Source organism: Nannospalax galili, unplaced genomic scaffold, assembly GCF_000622305.1.
Source record: "Nannospalax galili isolate Female #2095 unplaced genomic scaffold, S.galili_v1.0 scaffold210, whole genome shotgun sequence".
Lineage (NCBI taxonomy): Eukaryota > Metazoa > Chordata > Mammalia > Rodentia > Spalacidae > Nannospalax > Nannospalax galili.
Genome location: NW_008329365.1, coordinates 1,781,808 through 1,801,810, shown reverse-complemented (window position 1 = coordinate 1,801,810; position 20,003 = coordinate 1,781,808). Strand labels below are relative to the sequence as shown.

The 20,003-nt window shown below is 42.6% G+C and overlaps 1 protein-coding gene across 2 annotated transcripts; it reads right to left on the bottom strand.

The window, feature by feature from the left end:
* Window positions 1–4,480: 4,480 nt before the first annotated feature.
* Gprc5d (G protein-coupled receptor class C group 5 member D) lies at window positions 4,481–18,207 on the bottom strand. 2 transcript variants are annotated; one of them, XM_008837454.1, is made up of 4 exons: window positions 18,114–18,207; window positions 16,166–17,103; window positions 6,243–6,310; window positions 4,481–4,753 (listed from the first exon to the last, which is right to left on the bottom strand). In XM_008837454.1, the coding sequence occupies exons 2-4, from the start codon at window positions 17,058–17,060 to the stop codon at window positions 4,682–4,684; spliced, it is 1,035 nt and encodes a 344-aa protein (XP_008835676.1). In that variant the 5' UTR covers window positions 17,061–17,103; window positions 18,114–18,207; the 3' UTR covers window positions 4,481–4,681. The 2 variants fall into 2 exon arrangements, with proteins under 2 accessions (XP_008835676.1, XP_008835684.1); XM_008837462.1 differs by lacking the exon at window positions 6,243–6,310.
* Between the last annotated feature and the right edge of the window lie 1,796 nt (window positions 18,208–20,003).

The window sequence follows — 20,003 nt, the reverse complement described above, 5'->3', positions numbered from 1 at the left end:
AGTGCTCTTAACTGTTGAGCCATCTCTCTAGCCACTATGCAATGTATCACGATCATATCCATCACCTACTCTCTCCCTCCAGTTCCAATGGAATCCCAGTGTTCCCCACTCTCATATCTCCCTCCTAACTTTATGTCTTATTTTTTTATTACTTTTGTAGCTCATTGAGTCCAATTAGTAGATGTTTAGACTTATTCTTAAGTGATGACTGAGAAATATCTTGTCTCCTTCTGCCAGAGTTTGGAGAGTTTGGTGCAAGGTTTGGCATGTATCTACCCTGTTTCTGTATATCATCAGAGAGAGAGAGAGAGAGAGAGAGAGAGAGAGAGAGAGAGAGATTCTACATTCTACAGTGGAAGGAGAGAACAGACTCCTGAAAGTTGTCCTTTGAGCTCCACATATGTTCTGGTACAGACATGCCCCCCAATAATAAATAAAAATAAAAATTCAAAAATACCATAATATTAGAAAAAGAGAGAAAGAAAAAAGAAAAATAGTAAAGAAAGAAAGCAAATGTTAAAATGTTGTGCAGAGCCAGGCACATGCCTTTAATCCCAGCACTTGGGAGGCAGAGGCAGGTAGATCTCTGTGGGATCAAGGCCAGCCTGGTTTACCTAGCAAGTTTCAGGCCAGCTGGAGCTTTAGGGAGACCCTGTCTCAAAAAGTTCAAAAACTAACAAAACATAAAGTTGAGGAGAGGACAAGCAAGCCTTGCACAGGAGTTGATTCCAGGTTTGGTTCAGCCACTAGTGAGCCATATCATCCTGGGTAAGCCTTCTTCTCCATCTGTGAAACAAGAAAATTATAGCCCTGGAATTCTCTTCATTGTGCTATTTCTTCTACAAAAATATAAGCTCCGTTTAGGCAGTGCTATCTGCCTTGTCTAGGCCCAAATCTTAGAGTAACTCCTGGTACCCCAAAGATGCTCATGTTTGTTGATAGGGAATAACCGATCTAGTTGCTGATCCTCAGATGGGCTTTCTGACCTACAGAGCCTTAGCCGTTTTGCACAGTGCCTTCACGAAGTAGACAGTCAGCACTCACTGGTCTGAAATACCTCGTTTGGTTCTCAAGGGGGCACACCTGAATTACTGGTTCAGCAATATGAGCACAGAAAAGCTTTGTGGAGGGGAAGGACTGGCCTAGAGTCAGAAAACCTGGCCCATCCTGCTGACTACTGAGTCGTCAGTCATTGTGTGGTCATCCATTTCTTCAAGATTCTGCTTCTCCTCTGCAAGGCAGGGAGGCTGTGCTAGACCTCCTGGCAACCGTCTCTGACTTTGGTCCTATTATACCTATTACATATAATGAGTTGAGAATGAAACCATTGCGATGGTGTGGCATTAGACTTGAAGGTGAGGTAGTGAGACGCAGCGGCTCATCAGAGACACTGAGGTGGGCAGACTGCCTTTCATGATCACCACTTGACGTCCTTTATGAGCATCAGCTGTTACTGGATCATCAAAGCGGGGCATCGTCTGTTGCCCTATTAGCTTTAGCTGTCCTGAGGGGGGGGCAGCACTATGGGAGGTCACCTCCCAGGTTGCAGGCCATGGGAATGCCTATGTTATTTGTATTGCCCAGGTGTGGTGGCTGTGAGGCGTCTGCTATAATTTTATAGAAGATTCTGGATCTATCAAAATTTGGCTTCCTTCCTTCCTTCCTTCCTTCCTTCCTTCCTTCCTTCCTTCCTTCCCCTCTTTCATCTCTCCTTCTTTCCTTCCCTTCCTCCCTTTCTTTGAAAAAAATTTTATTTTTTTATTTTTTTATGTGTATGAGTGTATTGCCTGCATGTAGGTAGGTATACCTGTGTTGTGCAGTGCCCATGGAGGTCAGAAAAGGGTGTCAGATCCCCTGGAACTGGAGTTACGGATGGTTGTTGTCTGCCATGTGGGTGCTGGGAACCAAACCCAGTCCTCTGCAAGAGCAGCCAGTGCTCTTAACCACTGAGCCATTGCTCAGTCCCTCCGAATTCTTTTTGACAGTGCTGGGAACTGGACCCAGGGCCTAATGCATGCTGGAGGAGTGCTCTACTATGGAGCTATGCTCCTGTTCTTTTTAGGTTTCTTTATGAAAAATGACTATCTCACACCCCATCAGGATGGACCTGAGAAATAACAAGTGTGGCAAGGGTGTGGAGATACTGGAACTTTTTCTTCATTATCGATGGGCATGTAAAATGGAATAGCCACAAATGAAAAACAATAGGAAGTTTCCCTCAAAAATTCAAAATGCGGCTGGCAAGATGGTTCAGTGGGCAAAGGTGCCCACAGCCAAACCTGGCAACCTGAGTTCAATCCCGGGACCTACATAGTGGAAGGAGAGAAATGACTGCCAAAAATTGTTCTCTGATTTCCACAAAGGCACCTCCCCGCCCAAAATAAATAAAAATGGAATTACAGAATGGTCCAGCAATCTCTTTTGGGGTATATCTCCAAAAGATGTGAAAGGATTTAAAGAGCTATTCCTGTAGCCATCTATAACATTATTCACAGAGGCTGCAGTTGGAACAACCCATATGTCCAGTGACAGATTTCCTATATTTAAAGAAAATGTGGTATATGCTTGCGAAAAATATCATTTAGCTCTCAAATAGAAGGGAATCCTCTGGCAGCAGAGACAGAAGGATTAGGGTGAATTTGAGGTTAGCCTGGGCTACACAGTGAGTGTGTATAGCCAGTGAGCCTGGGCTATATGGGAAGACACTGTCTCAGAAGACAAACAGGGTTGGGAAGATGGGTAAAGTGGGAAAGAGTTTGCTATGTAAGCATGAGGACCTGAGTTTGGATCCCCAGAACCCACATAAAAACTGGACATAGCTGCACACGTCTGCAATCTCAGTGTGCTCCTATGGGGAGATGGGAAGCAGAGACAGGATACCCAGAAGCTTGTGGGCCAGCCAGCCTGATGTACACGGCAGCAAGCAGGGACCCTGCCTCAAGTAAAGTGGAAAGTGAGGACTGACACCGAGGTTGTCCTCTGACCTTTACATGTGTGCCATGTAAAGGCACACACCACACACACACTCATTTTATACACACAGCATACAAACACACGCATAAACACAAGCAAGCAAACAAACAAAACCTCAAGAAACAAAAAAGAGAAATCATGTTACAAACCCAACACCGGAGGCTGGAGAGATGGCTCAGTGGTTAAGAGCACTTGTTGCTTTTACAAAAGACCAGGACTCAATTCCCAGCACCCACTTTAGGCAGCTCATAACTACATGGAACTCTACTTCCAGGGGTCTGACACTCTCTTTAGCCTCTAAAGGCTCTGCATGTATGTGGTGCACATATGAAGTAGACACATACACATACATATACATAAAATTAATAATTTCTTAAAAACATCAAAAACCACAACATGGATAGACCTTGAGAATATTATGCTAAGGAAAATCAGTCATCACAAAAAGACTGACACTATATGTAGTATGGTTCTATTATACGCAGCATCTAAAGTTGTCATACCTGGGACTGGAGAGATGGCTCCGAGGTTAAGAGCACTGGCTGCTCTTGTAGAGGACCCAGGTTTGGTTCCCAGTACTCACACGGTGGGTTGGTGGGTAACAATTGTCCATAACTCCAGTTCCAGGCGATCTGACACCCTCTTCTGGCCTCTGTGGGCATTGTGTGCACTTATATACATGCAAGTTTAATACTCATGACGATAGATAAATAAATAAAAATTAAAAACAAAGTTGTCATGGGTGTGGTGGCACACGCCTTTAATCCCAGCATTCGGGATGCAGAGGCAGGTGGATCTCTCTGTGAGTACGAGGCCAACCTGGTCTCCATAGTGAGTTCCAGGACAGCTGGGGCTACAGGGAGACCCTGTCTTGAAAAGACCAAAAAAAAAAAAAAAAAAAAAACCAAAAACAAAGTTGTCAAGCTCACAGAAACAAAAAGTAAAATGGTCAGAGGCAGGGAAGAGGGGAAGGGGGTTAGGGAGTCTGGGTGCGTGTTGGGTAGGGGAATTGTTGCTCAGTGGGTATAGAATTTCAGCTTTGCCAAACGAAAAAGCTCTAGGGACCTTTTAAATATACCACTGTGAATGCAGTTAGTACCATTGAACTGAACTTTTTGTTATTTTGGGAGACAGGATCTCCTGCAGCCCAGCTTGGCCTGGAATTTGCTATATAGTCAAGGATGATTTTAAACGTCTGATCATCCGGCCTCCAGACCACAGGTGTTATGATTCCAGACATGTGTCACTGTGCTAGGATAACTCTTGAACAAGGTTAAGATGGTAACATTTATTATGCATGCTTTTAAAACATGACTAAAAACTATTACCGAAAGGTGCAATCCAGTAGCAAGTTGCTACTAACGTCTACACTTTGTCACATTAGAATAACCCTCATTTCTTCATACTGACGTATTTATTTCAGCCCGATGAATAAGAGACACCAATTCTTCTGCATTGCTAAGAAAGGAAATTTTTTAGTGACATAAATGAAGAAGACACAGTAAAAGGCGACAGCAAGATTGTAATGGTGTATGGCAAAGAGTCTTCAGAGGCAGGGTCCAGAAGGGTGGAAAGGATTAGGAAACAGAGGAAGGGATAGGATGGGTACTTCATCGACAGCATGGCTGGTGAGCTCTCCCAGGCCTCTCAGGGCTGTGTTGAGCCCGGCTGGTCTTCTGGGTTCTCTCCACTCATGTTTCCTGTAGCTTTATAATCCTGCATCTTGCTGTGGGCTCAGTGTAGCTCGTGGGATGAGATACTCCTGTGTAGAATCAACAGTCTGGAAAGAAAGAAATTGTGTTACCAGCTTTCTGAGCCAATTATGATCACCTCGTTATTTAATTCTTTGCTAATTGAAAAAAAATCTAACACATTCTTCTTTCATTTCTGTTGCTGTGATTAAATATCCTGACAAAAGCAACTTTAGGGAAAAAAGGGCTTATTTTAACTTACAATTCCAGGTATAGTCTATTATTATTATTATTATTATTATTATTATTATTATTATTAATGAGACAGGGTCTCCCTGTAGCCCCAGCTGGCCTGGAACTCACTCTGTAGACCCAGCTGGCTTAAACTCACACCTGTCCCTGTCTCCTGAGTGCTGGGATCAAAGGTGTGTGCTACCATGCCCGGCTAGTCCATTATTTTAAAGACTTCAAGGTGAGTGGGAACGAAACAGCTTAGTCACGTCACAGCCACAGCCACAGTCAAAGGCAGAGGAAGACGAATGTGTGCATGCTTACTGCCTTCTTGCTTGTGCTCAGCTTGACTGCTCCTCTTTTGCACAGTTTAGGGAATGGTGCTGCCCACAGTGGACTGCATCGTCCCACATCAATTAGCAAAGGACATGTACTAGGTGCACTAGGTACTAGTCTGTCATTCTAGGAAAACGTAAATTCTTAGTAACAGACCAGAGGGCTGACCTTCGCCGGTTCAATGAGCAAATGATTTGAGTGTGACTTTTTTTTTTTTGTTCTTTTTGAGACAGGGTCTCCCTGTAGCCCCAGCTGTCCTGAAACTCACTATGTGGACCAGGCTGGCCTTGAACTCACAGAGATCCACCTGCCTCTGCCTCTTGAGTGCTGGGCTTAAAGGCGTGCGCCACCATGCCTGGCCTCAGTATGACTTTTACTTCTGGAGTTCAGTTGCTTCGGATCCGTATAATGCAAGAATTACTTCCCAATGTGGTATTTTTGGCTCTCAGGATCCAAAAGTCTTCAAGCTATCCCAGCACAGCGCATTACATCCAATGTATTCAATTGAGTTCTCTCTTGTTTCTGCCTGAAAGGATTAAAATTGGTTCATCCATCTGGACTCCCAAAGATGAGATCTAGCCCCCTTCTTGGGGCAGCTTGGACTGCTGGAGCTAGATGGTGATTCAGAGAGCAGCTGGGGGTACAGGGGCTGGATTTAGACAGCTCATAATAAATTCAGACCCAACACTCATACATATTTAGAGTCTTCCACTAACCCCAGTGCAAACCTGTCAGCCTGCTCCCCTTGACCTTTACATAGACCCTGTGTACAGCTTTGTCCTTTCTGGAAAAATACAGTATTTGTGGTGATAATGGAGACTCAAGGGGTCTAACGTGAAGTTAAAAGGAGCCCGTCCTGTACCATGCTGCTGTGACAAGAGTCTGGATGGGGATGACCTTGCCTTTCTTGTGCTTCCTTAGGTCAGTAAAGCCATTGAAAGTGGAGCCTGAAGGCTCTAAGGAAGGAGCACGTGCCATGTCCTCCTGGGTTAATGAGTTGCGCACATTTACCTGCAGCTGAATGGGAGTACCAAGTGCATTTAGTGCTACATCCTCCTGAGCTCCATCACTGTCTCGGGCTGAAAGCCAAAGGAGGGAAGGGCTGGGTTAGTGTTGGAGAGTCATGGGGACTATGAGAAGGCTCAGTGGCTTGCAAAGAGGCTCCTGATCCTTTGAAAGGACTATTGGGTTGAGGCTATTGTTGAAAAACAAAAACAAAAACAAAAACAAAAACAAAAACAAAAAATGGATGATTCATGTCTTTAATCCTAGCACTCAGGAGGCAGAGGCAGGCAGATCTCTGTACTGAGGTCAACCTGGTCTACACAGGGAGTTCCAGGCCAGCAAGGGCTACATAGTGAGACCTTGTCTCAAAAAACAAACAAAAAGATCATTCATTCATTCATTCATTCAACTGGTATTTTGAGACAGGGTGCCCTGAAGCCCAGGCTGTCTTCAAACTCACTATATAGCTGAGACTGTCCTTTAATTTCTGGTACTCCTCCCTTTACTTCTTAAATGCTGGGATTATAAGTGTGAGCCACCACACCTGGCACTGAAAACAGCAATGTAGAAAAATGTTTCTAAAATTTAAGAGAAAGGTTGTATATAGGTAGTGCACGTGTGTTCAGGAGAAGCACATGGGTATGTAGTTGCTACAAGGGCTGAAGACATTATCATTTTCTAGAAAAAGAGCTCAGAATGCTTGCTTTTTGGTGTTAATGGTATAACATCAGGTTTCATATTGTCTTGACAGTCCCTTTAAGCTCAATGCTTCATAGCTTGGATTTATTTTTATTGTTGTTGTTGTTGTTATCTGAGAGGTATCTCATTCTGTAGCTCAGGTTGGCCTAGAACTCTTGATGTAACTGAGACTGGCCTCAAACTTGTGGTGATCTCCTGAGTGTGGGGATTATAGGAGTGTGCCATCACCCCTGGCTCAATTGGATTCAATGTGAAAACTGGACATAATAAAAATATTCCAAGGGCTGGAGGGATGGCTCAGTAGTTAAGGGCACTGGCTGCCCTTGCAGAGGACCTGGGTTTGACTCCCAGCACCCACATGGTAGTTAACAACCATTGATAACCCCAGTTCCAGGGGATCTGATGCCCTCTTTTGGCCCCTGTGGATATTGCACACACATGGTGCACTTACACACATGCAGGCAAAACAGTTATACACATAAAAAATATTCTTAGAGTTAGTTTATGCAACATTGAAAAGACCTGGGTTTGATTACACACACACACACACACACCCACACACACACACACACACACATACACAGAGAATTCCCTAGAAAAAATATATTATCACAGAATAACCACACAGACAGTTTGTTTGATATCCATGTCCTCAGCAGGCAACAATCTCTATGAAGGCAGAAGCTGCTTCTAAGGCCCGGCCCCTGCTCCATACATAGTGTGTTTTGGTGGTCACAGACAGCTGTGTCCCTCGTGGCTGCAGGGATGGGTGGATGGACCCTGGTGAAGGTCAGCTTGGGTCCCTCCTCTGTGTTCCCTAGCTCCCTTTTCTTTGCTGTGTGCCATGCCTCTTTGCTGAGTTCCTTGACCTTCTACTCATTTTGCTTCCTGATGGAAATAAAAGAAAAACCAGCAAGTCCATTTGAGAGGGTTTTGAGGATGCAAGCAGCTAATGCTTGTACAAGGCCCTCGGATTGGGGTAGAGAGAAAACAGTACACGAGCTCTGCTTTGCATATTATTATTAGTGGTGGTGTAGTTCTAACTGACCTTGACAGCTTCCTCTGACTGGCTTTTTCTTAGAGGGGCTATGATGTGTTGTGATGGAGGAAATGTTTGTCTTTCCTTCATGGGGGGGGTAGACTGAATCCTTGCTTTAACTTTTGTGGCATAATAAGACTCCTTGTATTCAGTGCCTTGACAACTAATTTTGTCTAACACTCCCATCAGACAAGAGCAGAAATGAGAAAAACCCAGTTCTCCCATTTATAGTTACTGTTTTTGAATTTACCAAAAAAAAAAAAAATGCTGCTTCTCTCTCTAAACCCTACAACCACCTCATGTAGGAAATCTGAGTTGAGTGCGACCTGACACATACATATAGAGGAAGTAGGGAGCTGCATTATAACAAAGGCTCAGGCTCCTAGGGGCCCAGGACCTTGCTGGTAAGAGGCCAATCTGTTGAGTGGAGAGATGGCTCAGCAGTTAAGAGCACTGATTGCTCTTACAGAGCATGGTGGCTAACAACCATCCATAACTCCAGTTCCAGGGGATCCCATACCCTCTTCTGATCTCCTTGGGCATTGCATGACATGGGTATACTTACATACATATAGGCAATACACTCATACACATAAAAATAAAAATAATAAATAAAAATAAAAATAATAAATATTTTTTTTAAAAAAGAAGCCAATTGGCTTCAAAGCTAGAGGTGCCCCCGCCCCCGCAGTCATGTAATGCTTACTGTGTGATCTTTGCTTCCCTGCTTTATTCTAACTCCCATAATCTTTAAAAAATAAATTTATGGGGCTGGTTGTTCTTGCAGAAGACCCGGGTTCAAATCCCAGCACCCACATGGCAGCTAACAACTGTCCATAACTCCAGTCCCAGGGGATCCGACAGCCTCTTCTGTCCTCCACGGGCATTGCACATAATACACTCATACACATAAAATAAAAACAATAAATAAAAATTTAAAAATAAATAAATGTATTTGTTTAGTGTAGGGTTGCTTTTTCTTTTCTCTTTTTGCGGTGCTGGGAATTGAATCTAAGTCTTCCTGCATGCTAGGCAAACACTCTCCTATAGCGCCTGTTCTCCCCAGCACCTTTTCTATTCTTATTTTTCATTTGTTTGTTTATTTAGTGTGTGTGTGTGTGTGTGTGTGTGTGTGTATGTGTGTGTCTGTGCACATGTGTATACCATCATGTGAGTTTAGAGGGAGGTAAGAGGATAACTTGCAGGAATTGATTCTCTGTTTCCTGAGTTCTGGGGGTTGAACTCAGGTCATCATGCTTGGTGGCAAGCACTTTTAGCTGCTGAGCCATCTCACCAGGCCCTAAAATTTATTTCAACTAATAAATGTTGTTCTTAAATGTTTCTTCAGGGCGAAAGTATTCAAAATCCTTTCTCCTATATTAAAAAATGGCAGATAGCACACAGTACACGAACACACAGTGCAATAGCACATCAGAACTTCTTTCTCCCGTCTACTTAGCGCCCATTCACTGACCTCTGCCCATCTGCCCTTCTCTACTGGGTCCCCAAGCTTTCAGAAACCACTGCTCAACTCTCAACTGCTGCAAAATCAACTTATTTTTTGTTCTATTTATTTCTAATTATTTACTTACTATTTTATGTGTCTGAGTGTTTTGCCCGAATGTATGTAAGTGTACCATGTGTACATAATTCCCACAAAGGCCAGAAGAGGACATTGGATCCCTTGGCACTAGAGTTACGAATGGTTGTTAACCATCATGTAGGTGCTAGGAACTGAACCCAGGTGCCCTGCAAGAATAGTCAGTGCTATTAACTGCTGAGCCATCTCTCCAGTGAAATCAACTTTTTAGAAGATTCTTTTAACTTCTTAGAGTGACAAGAAAGAAAGGGGGGAAAAAGAGTTTCCTGTAAAAGAATAGGCAAAAAAAAATCAGCCAGGACCATTACCGATGAGTTTCCTTTGGAAAGGTAGATCTACTTTGAAGAAAAAATTGGAGACAGAGAGATGGTTCAGCAGGTGAGGACACTTGCCACTCAAGTTAGACAACCTAAATTCAATCCCTGGATCCCACAGCAGAAGGAGAGAACTGACTTCTGAAAGTTGTCCTCTGACCTCGACATGCCCTCTGTGGCACTATCGCATCCATACATACACACACACACACACACACACACACACAAATAAATACATAAATAACCAGCAAAATGAAGAAAAAATAGTAGAACATATCAAAAAGTACCATATCAGGCAAAAGTTGGTATTTGGTAGGGAAGCTCAAAGGCGCTAATGTTTTCAGGAATGTTTTTCTCTTGGCTAGCCTCATTTTATACTTATTGACCTTTCTTTCTTTCTTTCTTTCTTTCTTTCTTTCTTTCTTTCTTTTCTTTTTTTTTTTTTTTTTTTTTTTTTCTTTTTTTTTTTTTTTTTTTTTGACATGGTATCTCTGTAGGTCCAGCTGGCCTGGAACTCAATATGTAGACCAGGCTGGCTTTGACTTCACAGATATCTGCCTCCCCCCCAAGTGTTGGCATTAAAGGCTTATTGAGTCATTTTTATATTATTTCCATAGTATAAAAGAGTAATTGGTTATCTTTGTCCTAAAATCTCAAAAATAATCATAGTAGGCGTCTGTATATACATTCAAGCACTGTACAGAAAAATGGCCGCGGTATTGCTGTTCTTTTGAATATAGGTGGGTTTTGCTTTTAGCAATCTTGAGATGAACAATATTCCATTTAATCTGTAACACAAAGCAGGTAATAATTAGAGGAGGACCTGCCCCCCAAAGAGCTATAGCAGATAGTCTACTATATTGATGACTTCTGCAAAGTCTCATTGGAAAGAGCAACTGATTTAGTTAAATAATACATCCATTTATTTTGGACATTAGCTATAACAAACTGAGGAGTGTGATTATTCCAAAATTCACCAACTTCAATTATAAAACAGGATAACTCATCAAATAATTGAATTAAGGAGGAGTATGTTAAAATACCATTATCCCAGATACATGTAAATGAGTTAATTAAGCACTAACATAATTTTGAAATGACTTCTTCACTTTTATTTTAGACTTTACTTAATGACTACATGTAAAATTCTTTGTGCTATTTTTTAAAAAAGATTTATTTATTTTAATTTATGTGTATGTGTGTCTCTTTGTGGGTATATACATGTGCGTGTGTGCCCTTGGAGGCCAGAAGAGGATGTCAGATCCCCTAGAGCTGGAGTTATAGATGGTTATGAACCACCTGATGTGGGTGCTGGGAACCAAACTTGAGTCCTCTGGAAGAGTAGCAAGTACTCTTATCTGCTGAACCATCCCTCCATCCCTGTTGTAGAACGTATTCTTGGGTATTTTTATGATAAAATTTCCAGTGCTTAAAGATACGTTGAGTCTGTCAGAGTAATTGAATGCTGTGGGAGCATATAGGTAGATTAGTGCCTCAAGATTCTAGTGAAGCTGCGTGCAGTGTTTATGAGTAAAACCCCAGCACTTGGGAGCTAGAAGCAGGAAAGTCAGGAGTTCAAGGCTAGCTTGTTTTACATGAGACCCTGTCTTAAGAAACAAAACAGGGACTGAGGAGATGGCTCAGCAGTTAGGAGCACTGGCTGCTCTTGAGAGGACCTGGGTTCAGTTCTCAGCACCCACATGGCAGATAACAACCATCTGTAACTCTAGTTCTAGGGGATCTGATGCCCTCTTCTGACCTATGTGGGTACTGCATGACATGGGTGCAACTTACATACATGTAGCCAATACACTCATATACATAAAAATGATAAAATATTTTTTAAAAAGAAACAAAGCAAACAGAAAGAGAGTCTGGTGAAGAGCAACTGGTTTGAAAAGTTCCATCGATATGTAGTCCTGTGTATGTGTATGTGTGTATGTGTGTGTGCGTGTGTGTGTTCATATATGTGTCAGTGCATGTGTGTATATGTCTGTGGAGGCCAGAGATCAAGCATGGGTATTGTCCTTTAGGCACAATCCATCATGACTTTTTTTTTTCATGTGTCTGGTATGTGTGTGTATGCATGTTGGTGTGTTTGAGTGTGCGTGCATGTGTGGAAGCTAGAAGCTGACGCTGGATCACTTGCCACTTTATATATTGAGGTGGGGACTCTCGCTGAACCTGGAGTGGCCGATTTGGCTAGTCCAGCTAGTCAGCTTGCTCTGGGGACTCCCCTGTGTAAACCTCCTGCTAGTTGAGATAACAGACAGGGTGCCACGCCTGCCTGGCATTCAGGTAGGTGCTGGGGACCCGAACGAAGCTCCTCATGCATGTGGGGCAAGCTCTTTACCCACTGAGCAATCTCCCCAGTCCTGACCACCATGTTTTTGAGATGAGGTCTCTCACTGGCCTGGGGCTCACTGATTTGGCTAGGTTTGCTGGCCAGTGAGCTCTGGGGAATCTTCCTCTCTTGGCCTCCCCAACACTGGGATTACATGTTTGTGTCACACATCTGGCTTTTAAAATTTGAATTCTGAGCATGAAACTCAGGTCTCTGTGTTTACACAGCAACCCTTTCACTATCTGAGCTATCTCTGCAGCCCAATATACAGCTTTGGAACACATTTAAACCAATAAATACAGCCATTTGTGTTAGGCCCTGTAGCGAAATGCCTGATTGCATTTGCATCCAGATGTTTTCATAGGTTGAATTAAGTCCATAAGCTACTTCAAAGAGATTTAAAAAACTCAGTCTTCCCAAAGGCATCCAGGAAGTAGAGTCCTTAATCCCCATTGCTGATCTGTTTTAGTAAAGTGTTTACCATCGCTTGTTTTCCTACCTAATACCAGTCTCTCACGCCTTGGCTCAGGTTCCTTTCCACCCATTTTTAGCTGGAGAAGGGAAACAGCAGGACAGTCACTTCTTGGAGTCTTCAGACTTGTGAAATTCTCTGCTAATCACCACCTGACTTACTTTTCTTTCAGCTGTGTAATTCTGGCTGCATAAATCCAGCAGGAAATCAAACAATTATGTGACTGAGCCAGGCAGCAAACAGAATTAGTCAGAAGAGTCAGAGGGCAATTGCATGTCTCATGGACCTGAACAAAATGCTATGTTTTAGTACAGGACTGAGAGAGACAGAGCTCGGATCTGCTATGAGAAAGGCATGTAAAACTTAGGAACTACCATCTCTGTTTTATTGTCTTAACCTTTCCTCATAGGTCTGATGCTAAAACTCTAATCATTGCTGTGGTTTTCCACGGAGCCTCTCCGAGTGCCCCACACTTCTTATTAGTGGATCCCAGACCTGGATCCACTGGAGACTGATGGATGCCAATTTCAAGACTATGCCTCTTCTTGCCATCCACACATCTGTTTATGTAGGACTGTGATGGTTAAACTCAACAAACAAGATCAAAGGCAGCAGATTCTCTACTTTCCCTTTGGAACTTTCTTTTTTAAAAAATTTTATTGAACTTTTGTGTATTTCATATATAAAATCATCTTTATACCCCTTCCCCCTTCCCCTTTGGCACCTCCCATTGTCCTCCCACTGGATTTCATACATTCTGTCATTTGTATTAAGGCCTATTATGTAAAGTTTTCCTTTGGAACTTTCTAAGGCATTGGCTCTTACCTATTTTGCTTATTTTTGGGGGGGGGGCGGTTCTCGGAGCTGAGGACCAAACCCAGGGCCTCGCACTTACTAGGCAAGCACCCAACCACTGAGCTAAATCCCCAACCCCGGCTGTCTATGTTTTTAAAAATATTTTATTTATTATTTTTATTTTACTTTATGTGTATGAGTGTACTGTCTGCATGCATGTAAGTGCACCTGTGTTGTGCAGTGCCACTGGAGGTCAGAAGAGGGTGCTGAATCCCCTGGAACTGGAGTTACAGATGGTTGTTAGCTGCCATGTGGGTGCTGGGGATCAAACCCAGGTGCTCTGCAAAAGCAGTCAGTGCTCTTAACCCCTGAGCCATCTCTCCAGCACTGTCTATGTTTTTTCAGCTAGGTATAATCCTATCCTCTCTATTAAGCTTAATTTATTCATTTAGTTTTTTTGATATGTGCACATTTTCCAGGTGATCTAAGTTCTGATTCTGTTTTCTGATCTGAAGTTTCTGGTGACTCTGCCCAGTCTTGGAGAGTATTTGTGTTTTTTATAACACTATAAAATTCTCCCTCCACAAAATATCAAATGACTTTGGCAAGAATCATCATTCGTAGACTATTTCCTGCTCAGAAATGAATTTTTCTAACCTTGATTGGATAGTAGGTAGGAATCAAATCAGGAACCGAATACTCTTTTTTGCAAGTCCTAAGACTTTAACTGAGACTCTCCTTATAACACGTGATTTGTTTTAGAGACAGTCTTACTATATAGCTCATGCTGGTTTGGAATTCATTATGTAGCCCAGGCTAGCCTCAAATTTGTGCTGATTTTCCTGCCTAAGCCTGCCAAGTACTGAGACTATAGGAGTGCTACAACATGTGTGGCAATACTTTAAAAAAGTGTTTTTTTTTTTGCTGTTGTTGTTTGTTTGAGACAGGGATGTATCTTCCCTACAATGTCTGATACACATGCCTACTATTTGGGGGATATGGAATGTTGGTTATTACAAGTGTGTTTTGGGTTATTATGATACCTCAAGGACTTCTTTCTCTCTCGGATTTTGTTTCCTAAGATTATACAATAACAAAAACAAATAACAACTTTTGCCCTATCTTCTGGTAGGAACTATGAAAATTCTTTTCAAGAATTACAGACTCTGCAATTTTTGCCTTAAACCTCTAGGGTCTGATTTGCATCATTCACAAGCAATGCAGTTTTTTTTTTTTTAAAATAAGAAGGAGGTATACAATTTCCAACTCTCGGTCAACTGAACTGAAAAGAATTAATGGATGCATTTATCTGGACAGGATTTAATTTGAATGTGTAATTAGCTAAAGATTACAGCTCAAAAAGTGTGTGCACTTAAAAGGCAAGCTTATATTAATTTTGTTTGAGCCTGGGGAACTTTATGTGTCTTATATAGTATCTAAAATCATCTGTATACATTAGAAGGAAAAATGGGAGAAATCAGTAGTCTATTAAGACACAAAAATTGATGTAAAACTATGGTATTGGGTTATGAATAATAGACCAGATGTTTTATAAAAGGAATTAATGAGTTTTGGTATATTTCCAGATAACCAAAATTAGCTCTTATTTCCCCAAGGTTGCTGGGGACCAAGCAGCTTTGGTGTCATGGAATAATGTCATTTCTTAACAAAACAGAGTCAAGTGGCTTGGTTTTATGAATAGATGAAAATATGATCTTGAAATTATTAAGAAAATGTCACATAAGCAAGTTGCTTTTTGTCTACTAATGATGGTACACTTAAGCCTTTACTTGGAATTTAGACCAAATGGCCTTTCCTGTTGCTTCATGTAACAGACCCTAGAAGGACTTTTAAGCAGTGAACGATTTGCAAAGTAGAAATCCTGAAGTTTCTGAACTCTGTGACTCTCATCAATGGTGAGTTCCACAAATCAAGGTTAAGTCTGAGCAAATTAGTTTTGAGACACAGACTTTAAAAATGCCAATCACTGTTGCTATGATCTACTTTTGTGCTCAACAACTAATGTATCTGAACTTAGCATTGCCTGACCCATGTATAATCTGGGGCTAATTAGCTCATTTTACTTTTATTGTTATTATTTATTATTATTATTATTATTATTATTATTATTCGAGACAAGGTCTACCTGTAGCCCCTGCTGGCCTGGAACTTGAAATGTAGATTGGGCTGACCTTGAACTCACAGCCATCTGCCTTCCTCTCTATCTTCTCAGTACTGGGGTTAAATGTGTATGCCACCATGCTTGGAACTTAGTTTTTGAGACATGGGTTCATGTAGCTCAGGCTGGCCTCAAACTCTATGTCACCCAAGAATGACTTTGAATTCCTATCTTCCACCTCTGGCCATATGCCATCACACTGTCTTAGTTAACTCATTTTAGAGTGGGTACTTTTCTTTGCCCAGCCTAAGCAATCAGAGCCACACCTTTATTTAGAGACTTTAATTCCTTTCTGTCTTTCCTTTCCCTACAAAGCATTATGCTGTGGACAATAGACCTTTTCATAAAAATTCAATCTTGAATCCAGAAGTTCTTATTTCTACGATCCACTTAAAAATTTAATCATAGCTAACCATTCCCTTTTGGCTTTCTCTGGGTTCTTCCTGCTGACCTATTTCCCTCTCTGTCCCAGGCCCCTGGGACATACCTCTGGAGAGCTCCTGGTTCTCCATCCGGAAGCTGCGTTGGTAGGCGGGGACCTGGCAGGCATTGCCTTGAGGAGGACACTCCTGCCTACAGGATCTGTAGAGGATGCACAGCTCAGGAATGATGTACAGAAGCAGGAAAACCCACGCGTTGGTGACCAGACCAATGCAGATGACTGCGTCGTCCCAGTGGGGTTGTCGCTGGAGCTGTGGGTTGCCCCTCATGAGCATGGAGATCCACACAACCCAGATTATGATGGAGACAAGCACAGTGGCGAAGATGAGCCTTCCATGTTGCTTCCAGTTCTCACACGGGCCACAGAAAGTGGCTTTGGAGACAAAGAACGTGAGGGCCATCAGGAAGAGGACATAGATCAGAAGACAGACAAAGTCCACATTGAGCTGATAGGGTGTCATGTGCACGAACATCATGCCTCTGGTCATGATGAGGGTCACATACTCTATGGCAATGATGGTCTGCAACAGGCTGACACCAATAGCAATGAACAGAATTGTTGTCCAGCAGAAGGGGACTCTGCCCCGGACCAGCTTCACTAGGTTGGAGGCATGAGCCAAGAGGCAGGAGAAGCAAACGGCAAAGAGCGTCCCAAAGAGGAAGTAGCGCACAGGGGCTGTTTGCTGGTTGAGTTGGATGATGAAGGCAAAAGCAAGTCCAAAGAGCCCCAGCACACCCAGAAGGAAGAGGAACTGGGTGGGAAGGACATTCCACTGGCTACAATCTTGCACCTTTCGCATGAGGAAGAGAAATGCCAGGAGCAGCAATATTGTAACCACTATGCCAATTGCTGCCAAGGACTCCATAACAATGCCCCATGGCCCCTCATTGTCACAGAAGAGGTAATAGTCTTCAGTGGTCTTCACACAGTCCTCATACATGGTCACTTGTGGATGGACCTCACGGGAATGGTCTGCTGGTCTCCTGTGGAGAAAAGATGAGACCACTTAGGACTTGACTTCCACCCACAAGAATGCGCGTTGGGAGTCCTGTCCCTCATTCCAAATCCAAATGGGCATTTGCTGGAAATGGCTTTAACCAAATAGTCACTGGGACCCTCAGGAGGAACTGAGCTACATATTCTGTGTCTCCTAACACTTGCCTAAATGCCAAGTTTCTAGTGAGATGAAAATTTGATAGATACATATATGGTCAACAGGAGTAGGAAATGCCATCCTATCTATCAACGCCAAATTTATGACTGGTGCATATAGGATGTCAGGAAAGGAAATGAGAAAGCCAACTTAAACCCCTCAAAAATCACATTTGCTCCATCTGTTAACAGCAACAACAAAAACCAGAATGGACTGTACTTGGGGTCCCAGATAATTCATCTATTTCTGTGTCAGAATTTCCAAGGCTTTTGAAGGCAGATGCAGACTCTTACTTTGTCTTTTTGGTTACGAGCCTGAGCCTTTTAACGACTGTGCCAGCTCTCCAGCCCGCAGACTCTTCTTTTATGATTGGTAGGAGTTTAGCTACATCAGGCTCTGGGTCATCAATGTACCCTTGACAGGATTATCCCAAACACTGATGCCCTACTTACAGGAGACAGGCAAGCCATCTCCCCCCCAGTAATTTTAACGACCGCCTCTTCTTTCAGTTTAATTCAAGTCAACCCAATGTAACAGGCTGTTATTAAACACCTGTTATTTGTTCATCAAAGAAGTATACAAAATGGTCCCTTCCTTCAAGTAGCTTTTCAGATCGTTTACTACTAAAGTCCCTGACTTGACTGAGCTAACTTAGGAAAAGAATCCACATATTGATATTGATTTGATGAAATGAAATGCAACAAATAAATAAACAAACAAAAAATACCCCATCGCAATAGAATGCCTCTAGTTCATTCCCCTTTAGGCAGCTCTAATCCCAATGGCAAGAATGGTGGTCCCAATTTATAGCTGACACCAAGGACCTGAATTCCAACTTACCTCCCCTGTGTCCACTCTGGAAGCAGAGGTTGTAGTGGTGGAGAGGCTTTGACTGCAAATGAGTAAGGAAGAGACAACCTCAGCTGCTTTAATCGCTCCTTAAATGGGCGGAAGACCTGCAGGACCTCACTCAGGTTCCAGCAGTGTCTATAAAAAGAACCGGAAGGACAGAAAGACACACCTAGTCCAGTTTCACAGCAACTTTTCTGCACAGATTTCTTTGGTGAGAACAATTATTTTTCATTTTAACTTTCCCTGTCTTTGTCTGTCCATCATGGGTCAGCTCTTTCCCGGACCAGCCATTCTTTGTATCTATTTCCCTGGGCTTTGACTGTAACGTCTCTCTTTCCTTCCTTCCTTCCTTCCTTCCTTCCTTCCTTCCTTCCTTCCTTCCTTCCTTCCTTCCTTCCTTCCTTCCTTCCTTCCTTCCTTCCTTCCTTCCTTCCTTCCTTCCTTCCTTCCTTCCTTCCTTCCTTCCTTCCTTCCTTCCTTCCTTCCTTCCTTCCTTCCTTCCTTCCTTCCTTCCTTCCTTCCTTCCTTCCTTCCTTCCTTCCTTCCTTCCTTCCTTCCTTCCTTCCTTCCTTCCTTCCTTCCTTCCTTCCTTCCTTCCTTCCTTCCTTCCTTCCTTCCTTCCTTCCTTCCTTCCTTCCTTCCTCCCAGCCATCAGAATGCACTTGCTCTGGGTCTCAGTGGAAATAACATATTTCTTTTCTTTTATGATGACATAAACAAAGCACATAGTACTGTGTCCAGTGGACCAAACAGCCCTCTAACGTACTCCTTGGTTCTCCTATTTGCATTTAGAGGGCTTCTGAAGACCCCACATCCTTTAGTTTGCTTTAGAGATACCCTGTGACCTGGCTCTACCTTTCCTATCCAATCCTATTCCATCCAGGTCTTCATGTTGCATGATTGAGACAAGTTGGTTTTCACAGAGTCTCTCAAAAGAATAAGCTCCATCTGCTTACGTCTCTTAGATGCTATCTCTGTTTCCAGCCACCCTTTGCTTTATTTCAACTCATCCTGTTTCTCACTTAAATCCCTTCTCTACCTGGAAAGTCTAGTTCATCTCACCCTGCAGACTCTTCTTGTCTTCCTCAGCCATGCCAGCCCTCAATGAATACATTCAACTATGTACTCTACTTTGGAGTTGATTGTTTAAACCTATTTTATGAGTTAACTTTTCTTTTTCTAGTCTTTTTGAGACAGAGTCTCCCTGTAGTTCCAACTAGTCTGGAACTTACTATTTAGGCTAGGCCTGACCTCAGTCTCACAGAGATCCACCTGCCTCTGCCTGAGTGCTGGAATTAAAGGCCTGCATCACCATGCCTGGCCTTATGAGTTAATTTTTCAATAACTATATTAAGTAATAAACATAAATAAACAAATAATGATGCACAGGAAATGTACTGACTTATTTTAATCTGTATGAGCCTCACATCCTTGATTAGATTTACAGCTATTTGGGAGTTAGAGCCATGTCTCCTGCCCCATGGCCCCTTGGCCCCATATGAAGAACCTCTGAGGTGCACGGTTTGGTGAATTGAAAGAGTCTAATAATAAACTTCCCTTTCATAAGGTATTTCTTCAGTGTGGTTTTCCAGCATATGCTTTTTAATGGAAACTACCTGAAAAGAAGTCAGAAACTTAACAAAGCCTTGACAGGTTCATTCTGAAGTTCTCTCTTTAGACACTCAACTTCAGAAAGGTCCTTTTCTCCTTTGGGAGAAAAATATTCTAGGAAGGAGAGTGCAACCCCTTTGTTTGTTTGGGCATTAGTGTTGCCTGTTACAGACAGTAAGGCCAAAGCCTACAGTTGGGAGAAGAGGGTTTATAGCAGTAAGGAGACTTTGCAGATTGGCTCTGACATCTATGAGAATTCGCTCAGGA